At 42.8% G+C, this 12,633-nt stretch overlaps 1 protein-coding gene across 1 annotated transcript in view; it reads right to left on the bottom strand.

Moving 5' to 3' along the window:
• The window catches only part of LOC105524298 (sulfotransferase 1C4), a 10,523-nt gene extending 9,643 nt beyond the window's left edge, over positions 1-880 (bottom strand). Inside the window, exon 1 of the mRNA XM_011959501.1 lies at positions 242-880. Coding sequence (XP_011814891.1) covers positions 242-395 — 154 coding nt within the window. The 5' untranslated portion in view covers positions 396-880. The remainder of the gene's footprint in view (positions 1-241) is intronic.
• Positions 881-12,633: the final 11,753 nt, after the last annotated feature.

Genomic DNA, 12,633 nt, shown 5'->3' with positions numbered 1-12,633 from the left:
AAAAAAAAAAAAAAAAAGTAAGTACATCATAACATCATAGGAAGGTTGAATTCTAAAAATTTGTGTGTCATTTTAGTATGTTTCGGTATAGCTTCAGTTTCCACTAGTAACTTTCTTTAGCCGTATCACTCCGTCCAGTAGAGTTTTCCAGATCAACTTCTTTATTTCATGACTAATGCATCCTTCCCACTTACCTTCCTAACTCTCCTCTTCCCCTTCCCCGGTAAGCCCTTCCACCTACCTGCTTTAGGATAGGTAGAAATAAGCAGGTCATCAGGCTTGGCTTGGAAGTTCCAGATCTCATCCCAGATGTCACAGGTGACTGTGGGTTGAAGAATTCCCTTCACGTAGTCGACACTTAAGCGCTTTGTTCCATCAAATGTAAAATCCTCCATCTTGCGTAAGGCCGTTAGTATAGGAAATCAGAGGGCTCTTCCAGACACAAAGTTATCTCTCAGTCAGCATATGGATGCATTGTGGATAGAGGCAGCACTCTGTCCACCACTCTACCACACTATCCAGCCCTCTAGCATAGGCCTGTCGGGGAGAGCCTGGTGCTGGCCAGCAAACAGACAGAAAGTGAACTGCAGGCCTCCCGACTCAGGTTCCAGGGAACTGGAACTCTTGTTTATAACTTTGTCCACTGGCAGTTTCCTGAGGACTGCAGCCCCCTCCCTACCAGGCTGTGACGTCACAGCAGAGGCGGTCATAAACCCTGCTATCTGGGTCCCGTTCCAGCCCTTCCGTTCTCTGTCAGTTAACAGGACAGAGTGTCACATTGTTTATATCCCTTATCTCTGTGTCCATTAACCCCTTCACAGATATTTTCATTAATTGTTTCTTAGTTGTAGGATTTGCCTGTGAAATTACAGATTCTACACAGAATGACTTCCCTGAGAGACTGCAGGGACTTTCCCATGGGTAACAGTGGTGGCCTGGAAAGATCTGAACCTCCCAGTACAAACATCTGCCAGGGTCAGCTTTGTTATTTTTTAAGAGTAACATAAATAGTGCTATACTGGAGAAGGCTCCTTCCTTTGTAGGGGTTTCATCACAGCTATGAAAACATGTATGCCTTACTTAAAGCAAAATGGATGCAGAAAACTCCAGAGTTAACAGAAGACAGTGGCTGCCTTAGGAATCCATTCTGCCCCTGGCAATCAGAAATTCCACAACTTGCTTCAATCCCTGCCCCTAGCCTGGCCTGTACCCCAGGGCCATGCCACACTTACTCCCCATGGCAGCACTCCTTCTTCTGGAGATCTTGTTGGCTCTTGTGTGCTTGGCTCTTGTCTGATTCTCTTTCCTCATGTCCCAGCTTGGATGCCCCCTTTCTGGAGAAGTCTTCTTTGACTTTCAGTGTCATCTCAAGTAGGTCCCTCCTATTTCCCTGCTCATGGCAACTTGTGTTCCTTTAGAGCAACCATTGACAGTTAGTTTTGCTTGTTTACTTGTTGGCATTTTCTGTCTCCTTCACTACACTCTAAGGTGCATGAAATGGGGTCTCTTGTTTTCTCACTGTTTGCCAGCTGTATGCCTAGTGCCTGGCATCCTTCTATTTCTCCAAAGAATGAATGAGTAAAACTAAGCAAAAATTGAGGAAGCGAGTTCCTTGGGCCATGATTATGTGGAGACTAGGCGAGTATGGTGGCTGTGGCTTGACATCCTTCAGACATGTCAGGCTCCCTGTATTTGGATCCTGTGCCAACTCCCAGTACCTGTGGGCAATGGCAGGTTACAGAATCTCTCTGTTTCATATCACACTTTTCCTCAGGTTTGAATTGGGGATCTTAACATTACCTACCTAATAGCATGGTTGTGGGGAGATGAAACAGCTTATTTAATGCTTGGTAACAGGGAAATGTTGAATAAATTGTAGCTATTAATAACAATCAGTGACTTTATGTACCATTTCTCTGTGGTCCACTTTCTGGATGCAAACTCAGAAAAGATCAGTAGATGAGTTCTGTGGCTTTCCCGGTTCCTCATCCCCTCCCTCCTGGCCGTGGTGAGGTGGATGGGCCTTTGAGTCAGAGACTGCCAGGTGGAATGCCTGGGGTGCATATGCATTTAAACAGACTGATAAAAATCACCTATAAATTTTCAGTTAGATTTTATTCTGTAATCTTTTCAGCCCTGTGTGCCATCAGAGTACAGTGGTAGATATTTGGCAATGCCTTTGCAGTTTTGACGAGTGCGTTGTGTGCTAGATGGGGAGGGCTGGGAGACGGGGGAGGTTATGCTCCTGGACCCAAAGATGACTGATTGGCATTAAAAATAGATTCGGGAAAGATAGAAAGTTCCAAATAATCTGAAAAGCGATCTCGACTACAAACACTGCTCTTACTCGCACTTAATGTTTTTACTCAATAGTACTTTCTCATGAGGTTAGGAGAATTAGACAATTGTATTTAGTGATTATAAGAATAAAATTGGTGCTAAGTCTACATTTGACAAGCATTGCTTTGGAATTCTAAATATATGGGTTTGAATTTAAACGACCCCTTAATAGCTATGTAACTTTTCTAGTACTTATCTCTTCTGAACTTTTCATTTTTTGTTAATCTCACTGGGTTAATGTAAAGTTGGATGTAAATAAGGTAGCCTGTAGTCTTGGGACATATTGGGTACCCAAGATAAAGCTAATTCACTCTCCTCCTCTAATTCTTCCCTGAACCTCCTTTTCGACTCTGTCACTGTTTCTGAGCATGGAGAGGAGATTCCAACTCTCAACACACTTTAGACGTCCTTGTTATAATCTACTATCTTGTTCAGGCCTCTAATGTGATTCATTTGCAAAATTTATAACTGGGGTTTCCAAACTCTTTTTTTTTTTTTGTTAGGAAAATCCAGAATGCTGATTACTACCCTTAAACAGGTCTCTGTTTGTTTGCTTTTTCTAAAAGGAATATGTCTAAAAGATGTTTTGACACAGCACACTGTTTTAAAAGACACACGGCCAGGCGCGATGGCTCATGCCTGTAATCCTAGCACTTTGGGAGGCCGAGGTGGGCAGATCACCTGAGGTCAGGAGTTCGAGACTAGCCAGGCCAACATAACAAAACCATGACTCTACCAAAAGTACAAAAATTAGCCAGGTGTGGTGGTGCACGCCTGTAATCCCAACTACTCAGGAGGCTGAGGCAGGAGAATCGCTTGAACCCGGGAGGTGGAGGTTGCAGTGAGCCGAGACTACACCACTGCCCTTCCAGCCTGGGCGATAGAGCAAGACTTCGTCTCAAAAAAAAAAAAAAAAAAAAAAAAAGACACACCCATTGGAGAGTGAACTAAGACTGTGTTGAAAAATTTGAATTGAAATGGTCTTTGATCTTTGAATCAATATTTAGCATAGGGTTATTATAAATTACTTATTTGTTGTTCAGTACTTGAAACCAAAGCGAGAGGAAGAACTAACAAGTCCACATAATTAAAACTGGAATCAAATCCAGATTGTTTAATTATTGATAAATATCTATGGTTTATTCATAACTTTTCTCGCTTCCTCTATTTAGATGGCCTTAAGGCCATTCTGTTTGCCGTGCACTATTCCAGAAGCTGAGTAGGGAGAAAATGAAACTCAAGTGAATTTTATTACTCTTTGCTATAATACTTTAATCAGCTTCAGAGATTGAGGGTAATTGTGAGTTCTTAGTGAGGGGAAGCAAGGATGTAGGCAATGTGTAATTTCAGACAATTCCTTAAAACACAACCTAAGAACCTCTTACATTCTCAGAAAAAATGAAAAATTGTGTCAAATGGTGGGTCATGTAGAGCTTCCAGCTGTAGCAAATATAGATACAGGAAGCCCAGTTAAATTTGAATTTTAGATAAACAGTGAATTAATTTTTAGTACATGCATTTTCTGTGCAATATTTGGAAGATGAAGGGGTGGCCTGCCCCTCCACGCTTGTGGGTATTTCTCATCAGGTGGGACGAGAGACTGAGAAAAAGAAATAAGACACAGAGACAAAGGACAGAGAAAGAACAGTGGGCCCAGAAGACCGGTGCTCAGCATACAGAGGACGTACACCGGCACTGGTCTCTGATTTCCCTCAGTATTTATTGATTACTATTTTCACTATCTCAGCAAGGGGAATGCGGCAGGAGAACAGGGTGATAGTGGGGAGAAGGTGAGCAAGAAAACGTGAGCAAAGGAATCTGTGTCACAAGTTCAAGGGAAGGTACTATGCCTGGATGTGCACATAGGCCAGATTTATGCTTCTCTCCACGCAAACATTTTAGTGTAGTAAAGAATAACAGAGCAGCATTGCCACCAACATGTATCGCCTCCCGCCACAGGGCGGTTTTTCTCCTACCTCAGAATAGAACAAATGTACAATCGGGTTTTATACCGAGACATTCTGTTCCCAGGGGCAGGCAGGAGACAGAGGCCTTTCTCTTATCTCAACTACAAGAGATCTTCCTCTTTTACTAATCCTCCTCACCACAGACCCTTCGTGGGTGTCGGGCTGGAGGACGGTCAGGTCTTTCCCATCCCATGAGGCCGTATCTCAGGCTATCTCAGTGGGGAGAAACCCTGGACAATACCTGGCTTTCCAGGGCAGAGGTCCCTGCGGCTTTCCGCAGTGCGTTGTGCCCCCGGCTTATCGAGAATGGAGAATGGCGATGACTTTTACCAAGCGTACTGCCTGTAAACATTTTGTTAACAAGGCACATCCTGCACAGTCCTAGATCCCTTAAACCTTTATTCCATACAACACATGATTTTGTGAGCACAAGGTTGGGGCCAAAGTTACAGATTAACAGCATCTCAAGGCAAAACAATTGTTCAGGATACAGATCAAAATGGAGTTTCTTATGTCTTCCTTTTCTACATAGACACAGTAACAGTCTGATTTCTCTTTTCCCTACATATCCCCCTTTTCTTTTTGACAAAACCACCATCGTCATTATGGCTCGTTTTTGCTGGTTGCTGTCTCTTCGGAGCTGCTGGATATACCTGTAGACTAACAACAGACAGAACAGGCATAAAAGGATTGATACAAAATTTACAATAGTGGAACTTTTGATGGTTTTAACCCAAGTGACGGGGTTAAGATTTGTGAGGCCATCAGCAGCTTTTACGATTGCCTCAGTTCCTGGCACCAAATTTAAATGGGCTTTTGATGCCTCAAAAATTTGTTCTTTTAATTTTGAAATATCTAGCCAGGCGCAGTGGCTCAAGCCTGTAATCCCAGCACTGTGGGAGGCTGAGGCGGGCGGATCACGAGATCAGGAGATCGAGACCATCCTGGCTAACATGGTGAAACCCCGTCTCTACTAAAAAATACAAAAGAACTAGCCGGGCGAGGTGGCAGGCGCCTGTAGTCCCAGCTACTGGGGAGGCTGAGGCAGGAGAATGGCGTGAACCTGGGAGGCGGAGCTTGCAGCGAGCTGAGATCCGGCCACTGCACTCCAGCCCGGGCCACAGAGCGAGACTCCGTCTCAAAAAAAAAAAAAAAAATTTGAAATATCTAAAGTAAGATTATTTTCTCTTTCTTGTAGATGGCATTTAACCATGTCCCAGTGATGCTCAGACTCATTATGGGCTCGGGGTGTAATACAAAAATCTGACGTATTCTAGTCACACTGTAACTGCAAAAGATATTTCAAGCACATGAGCCTATCTCTCATCCAAATGACAGTTTGTCTAAGATCATTAATTTGGTTTGCCAATTTGGATTTATTTGGGTCTGAGAATCCCACTATTTTGAGGAATTCTTTTGCCAATTATTTACATATTCTGCAGTTTGAACAGCAGCTGTAGCAGGAGCTGTGACTGCAGTAAGGCTCGTAATCACTGCAATCAAAGTAAAAATAAATCTTTTGGATCTAGTTAGAACTCCTTTTAATACTTTTGTTAAAATATGGATGGATGACGAAGCCTCCCATGGTCGGTCTATGGACACAGGGATCCACACGCCCTCTCTTGCCCTCACCAGCAGAATATGGTGCTACCAATTAAAAGTCGAATCAATGCAAGGAAAAAATCTACAGTTTTCACAGGTTGTAGTTTGGGAATCTGGTTTAATAATTATGTTTCCTACAACTAGCATATTAGGGGGTTTTACACAACTCTGCAAAGGAATTGTCAGGTTGGAATTTAGGTGGATAGTATAATATGGCTTATGATCTCTTGTTCCTATGGCTTGATTCCCAGACCAAATTTTAATGTGGTGCGAGAACACAGTAAGCTTCCATTATTCTGGATGTTCAGGACCAGTAACAGGACTAACTAACTTTGTTCGAGGTGATGAAATTACCTTTTCACCCCATTTCCATGGATAGGGTGATTTTAACCTTCTATAAACCTGGTCCAGCTTTTCAGTTAAATCACTATCACAGGCCGGATTAATGGGGCAGATGGATGGAGCCTGTGAACATGAGTGAGTCTGGTCCGTACAATTATAATATAATTGGCCTCGAGGGGCCCAGTCTATAATAGTTCCAAATTTATTGTTTTGTAATACCTCCACAGTTATTAGCCACACATACTTTCCAAACTAAGACTTCTGGGCCTTTTGATTCTTTGGGAATTTCCTTGGGGCAAGGCTTCCCCTTAGGCCTAAATTTTAATGATCTTTGACAAGAAGAGTCCTTGAAATTATTTATCTGTGGCCCGAGTGACATTCCACTTACCATGTGATAAGTAAATCTACTGGTGGCACTGACAGTAGGTACTTCTACTAACCAATTTTGGGTTGTAGGCGTTAAACATCCTGGTGCCTTCCCTAGGTAAATAGGAAGACAATGATACCCAATGGAAATATTTATCATTATTCCTTCTTTTTTAGGTTGGGCAGCGCAACGATCATCTGTGGGGCCTGGTACCCGCGCACTATTATTAACATATACTTCAATACGATTATCCATCCATGTGACTGCCAGAATTAAGGACAGGAAAGGCACATAGGTCAAGTAAGTATAATTAGCTGCAGCTGCTTCTGCAGACATGGGGAGACTTATCACCGTTGATACAATCATCAAAGCTGCAAGCAGCATATTCTCTGCAGTTTGTGTTACCCTTGTGTTTTTTAGGCTTTTTTTTTTTAAACTAATTGTGACAGCTTCTTTAACTGGGCCCAAGTCAGCGGCTCTGCTTTCGTGGTGGATGGCAACTTCATCTCTTCCTCTGATATCACCATTTTGTTTACCTGGCGAGTCATTGCGGGTTTTCTGTCTCCGTGGAGGCGCCTTTTTCTGCATCTCCAATGGGTTTATTGTAGAACTTTAGATGTCTAGTGGGTATCCAAACAGGAAGCTGATTTTTCTCCTGGTGAAACACAAGCAAAACCTCTTCCCATGTTATCACCTTCCCTATTTTCCATGTCCTATTTTTGATGTCTTTTTACCAAATCAGTTTTTCTTTATGTGGGCTGTTTTTGTTTTTGTTTTTCCCACAGTAAAATGTTGTTTTGCAGAAGTAGCGGTCTGATTTTTATAAATGTTTAAAACATGTAAAGTATAGAGTGCTAGGTTAAGTTGCATCTGGGGAGTGTTATACTCCTTACTTTTTCCTTTATTTGTTTCACCCATTGAACTTTGAGTGTTTTATTAGTTTTTTCAATTGTGGCCTGTCCTTGGGAATTACAGGGGATTCCTGTGTATGTGTAAGTTTTCACCGATTTAAGAATTTTTGAAATGTTTTACTGCAGTATTCTGGCTCATTATTTGTTTAGTCATGTCTTATGATTGGAGAGAATGTGTAGGGAATTGAGAGAGCAATGAATGATGTTCAGGTCAATAATAATGTGGCTGAGACCTGGTCACAGTGCCTTTAATTTGTATAGTGCTTTGCCTCACTCGCATGTTCTTACATATCCGCCTGAAGACATGACAGCATAAGCCTTGAGGGCAGCAGAGCATGAAATACTCAGAGAAATTCTAAGTGGAATGGCACCCAAACTTGGAAGCAGTACCCATAGCAGATGTCCTTGATGGAGGATCCAGGCAAGGAGACTATCTTGTTCCTCCTCATCACCACTTTCCAGTGTTTATGAATGAGACTTATGGGCATGTAAAGATTGAGATTGCCTGGTGATTTGATCAGTGTCAGTTCTTACAGTTTTAGGGATTGCCATTGTGCATTTTCTCTATTTAGACCTTTTCCAATAGACCCAGGAGTGCTGGGAAGTGGAAGAGGTGGAATTATCTACACCGAAGGTAGAGAAGCTTGAGGTAATGGTTTAGGGCAGGGGGTCCCCAACCTTTTTGGCATCAGGGACCAGTTTCATGCAAGACAATTTTTCTTCAGACGGAGGGAGGGGGCAGTGCAATGGATGGTTTTGAGATGATTCAAGCACATTACATTTATTGTGCACTTTATTTCTATTAGTATTACATTGTAATACATAATGAAGTAATTATACAACTCACCATAATGTAGAATCAGTGGGAGCCCGGAGCTTGTTTTCCTACAACTAGACAGTCTCATCTAGGGAGGATGGTAGACAGTGACAGATCATCAGGCATTAGATTCTCATAAGGAGCATGAAACCTAGATCCCTTGCATGTGCCGTTCACAATAGGGTTTGTGTTCCTATGAGAATCTGATGGCACTGCTGATCTGACAGGATGTGGAGCTCGGGCAGTAATGTGAGCGATGGAAGGAGGCTGTAAATACAGATGAAACTTCACTCACTCACATGCTGCCTACTTCTTGCTTTGTGGCCCTGTTCCTAACAGGCCATGGACCGGTACCAGTCCCATCTCTCATCTCTCTCCTCCTGTTAGAATTCATGACATTGAACTTGTATCTTTTGGTTTGCATGTCCTCTTGAACAATGAATATTTTAATTTTGAGTGCGTGTATTTTTAAATTTATATAAATTATATTGAGTTAGGTTTAGTCATTTGTTAGGTTAGCCATTTGTTTACTTTCTTCCTTTAAGCACAATATTTTAAAGATACCTGCACACCAGTATAAATCTGTTGCTTCTAACAAATTGCTTTCTAATATCCCAAGATGTGCATCCACTACGTTTTTACCTATTTATTCTCCTAGCAGTGGGAACCCAGACAACCTTCAACTCCCATCCAGCACAAATAAGGCTGCAGAAAACATGAATATGAATATTTTTGCACATGTTGTCTTACGGAACTGCCTACACATGTTTTTGGACTATGTAGCTACAGGTGGAATTTCTGGGTCAAATGTTTGTTTACTTATTTCGATTAAGCATTGCCAGAGTGCTCTTCTGAATTTCTGTGCTTGTCTACAGTTCACCAGCAGGGTATTACCTGGCTTCCTAACTTTTGCTTAACAGATATAAAGTTATAGCTTATTATTTTCATTTGTATTTACTCTTATTCATGATTTTGAACATCTCTTCAAAGGCTTGTTCATTTTGGGGGTTTTATCTTCTGAAAATTGCCTTCCCCTAGGTCTTCTTTGTCCATTTCTCTGGATTATTATCTATTCCTTGCTGATTTGAGAATTTCTTGTGCATTCTGAATATTCTCCCTTTTTAGTTTTAGACATCACAAATAACTTTTTCCATTCTGTCATCTATGAACATTTTTCATGGTGCTTGTTGCTAAACAGAAAATTTTAATATTGATGTATTCGTTAAGTATTTTTGCATCACGTTTTGTGTGTTTGAAGTTTTGCCTTAAAAATCTCTTTTGTCATTAGGTTACAAAAACAGGTTATCATCCTTTTTAATGGAATACACTTTTTTTTCTTGAGATAGAGTCTCACTCTGTCACCCAGGCTGGACTGTAGTGCTGCCATCTTGGGTCACTGCAACCTACACCTCCTGGGTTCAAGTGATTCTCCTGCTTCAGCCTCCTGAGTAGCTGGGATTATAGGTGCATGCCACCATGCCTGGCTAATTTTTGTATTTTTAGTAGAGACGGGGTTTTACTATGTTGGCCAGACTGGTCTCAAACTCCGGACCACAAGCAATGCAGCCATCTTGGCCTCCCAAATAGCTGGGATTACAGGCATGAGCCACCTTGCCTGACTGAATGGAATACACTGTTATCCCTACACTTTTACCTCTCAAATTTAGTCTTTACCTAGATTCCTCCTTTGCATAAGTTGATAGACTGGAATTCAGCTTTATTTTTTTCATATGTTAAGCTAAAGCCATTTTAAAAATATGATCTATTAGCCATCAGTGCTTTCCCCATTGATTTGAGATGGCTACTTTATCATATACAAAGTTTCCGCATACTCGGCCTGCGGTCTTTGGGCTTTCTGTTCTGTTCCCTGACTGTGTGTCTACTCTGGTGACACGCCACCCAGGGGCATTGGTCCTTCTCTGGGGCCGTCCTGCTGTCTGGCAGAGCAGGTCCCATAGCTGCTGCTTTTTCAGATTGGCTTGGTTGTTGTGAGCCTTTCATTCTTTCCTATACATTTTACATGAAGATTTCTTAAGCTTGACTGGGGTTGTGCTGAATTTGTGTTAATTTAGAAATTGTGGCTGGGCGCGGTGGCTCACGCCTGTAATCCCAGCACTTTGGGAGGCTGAGGTGGACAGATCACAAGGTCAGGAGATCGAGACCATCCTGACCAACATGGTGAAACCCCATCTCTACTAAAAATAAAAAAATTAGCTGGGTGTGGTGGCACCTGACTGTAATCCCAGCTACTTGGGAGGCCGAGGCAGGAGAATTGCTTGAATCAGGGAGCCAGAGGCTGCAGTGAGCCGAGATCGTGCCACTGCACTACAGCCTGGTGATAGAGCAAGACTCTATCTCAAAACAAACAAACAAACAACAACAACAACAACAACAACAAACAAAAAGAAATTGTATTAGTAAGTATAATTATTTTTTTACAATATTTTAAAGTAATTACCACATTTAGAATTTCTCTTTGGCTTTTTCTTAAACATACAGATTTTTATCTATGTGAGTTTTTTTCATCTGCTCCTTTCTGCTAGTCTGACCCCTGAATCCTCTGCCCAGTACCCGTTTCCCACCTCTCTTGTTAACCCAGTAGTGTGGGACACCACCACCCCGTCCCTAGCTGCTCACCATTATCCCATCAAAATCCAATTAAAAGACCCCTCCAAATTTCCCAATGTACCCCAATACCCCATCTCTCTCACCCACCAAAAAGGCCTACAGGCCATTATAAACAAGTTCTGCTTGTGTGGTCTCCTTAGACCAACTCACTCTCTATATAACACCCCCATCCTCCCTGTTAAGAAATCAGATGGCTTGTACCGACTCATCCAGTACCTCTGAACCATCAGTTAGGCTGTCGTCCCTATTCATCCTGTAGTCCCTAACCCCTATACACTTCTCTCTCTTGTCCCCTCCAGCACTACCCACCATACCGCCTTTGACCTAAAGGATGCCTTCTTTACCATTCCCCTACACCCTGATTCCCAAAACCTTTTTGCTTTCACCTGGACTGACCCTGAGACCCTTCAATCACAACAACTCACATGGACTGTCCTCTCCCAAGGCTTCAGAGATAGTCCTCATTTCTTTGAACAAGCCCTAGCCTAAGACCTCACCTCCTTAGACCTTTACCCGAACTGTCTTCTTCAATATGTGGATGACTCCTTTTCTGTAGCCCCTCCCTAGAAGACTCTCAGACTTACACTGTTACCCTTCTAAACTCTCTTGCTAACAAAGGATATAAGTTCTCCCCTTCCAAAGCACAACTCTCCACCCCAACAGTGACATACTTAAGAGTCCAAGTCTCTCCCAGGGACTGAGCCATGACCCCGGCATGGGCAGCCTTAATAGACAGCCTACCTCCACCTTCCTCTAAGAGTAAAATTCTCTCTTTCTTAGGACTGACAGGCTTCTTTAGGATATAGATTCCCAACTTTGCCCTCCTAGCTTGGACCCTCTATAAAGCAGCCAAAGCCACCCTCAATGAACGCCTGAGCCCCTTACATAACATACTCCTTAGTTTCCACAAGCTCCAAACTGCTCTTATGACTGCACCAGCCCTGTCCTTACCTCATGTCTCCCAACCTTTCTACTCTCTGTACTGCTGAAAGCTACGGGATATCCCTCAGTGTCTTAGGGCAACAGAAAAGAAATCCTCCTTCCTTTGCCCCTGTAGCTTACCTCTCTGAACAACTAGACAACACAGTCCAAGGGTGGCCAACCTGTCTTAGAGCGCTAGCAGCCGCGGCCATTTTAGCTCTGGAAAGCAAGAAACTTACATTCTACCAAAACACCACTGTCCACAGTCATCACAATTAACGAGATCTCCTCTCCTCTGGAGGATTAAGCTCCCTTTCTCCTTCCCGGATCCAATCACTCCATGCCCTCTTTATCGAAAATCCCGAATTCTGTCTTGCCAAAAAAGTGCTCCCCTCAACCTGGTGTCCTTACTCCCCATGTCCTCTTCCTCTCCTACTCATTCTTGCACTGACATCCTAGACCACCTACAGCCACATTTTCCAAACATATCTGAGCCTCTCACCAATCCAATGACCAGCTATTCATAGATGGCTCTTCCTGCGGGCCCACTGACTCCCCTAGAGTGGCTAGATACCTGGTCGTTTCTCTTAACTGAGTAATTAAAGCCAAGCCCCTATGCCCAAAACCTCCTCCCAAAAGGCAGTACTCATAGCCCTCACTAGGTCCCTAACTCTGTACAAATGCAAATGAGCCAACATTTACACAGACTCCAAATACACCTCACATTCTTTATTCCCA

The sequence above is a fragment of the Colobus angolensis genome, unplaced genomic scaffold (genome assembly GCF_000951035.1).
Source record: "Colobus angolensis palliatus isolate OR3802 unplaced genomic scaffold, Cang.pa_1.0 Scaffold498, whole genome shotgun sequence".
Lineage (NCBI taxonomy): Eukaryota > Metazoa > Chordata > Mammalia > Primates > Cercopithecidae > Colobus > Colobus angolensis.
The sequence above is the reverse complement of the archived record's forward strand: the minus strand, read 5'-3'. Positions and strand labels throughout refer to the sequence as shown.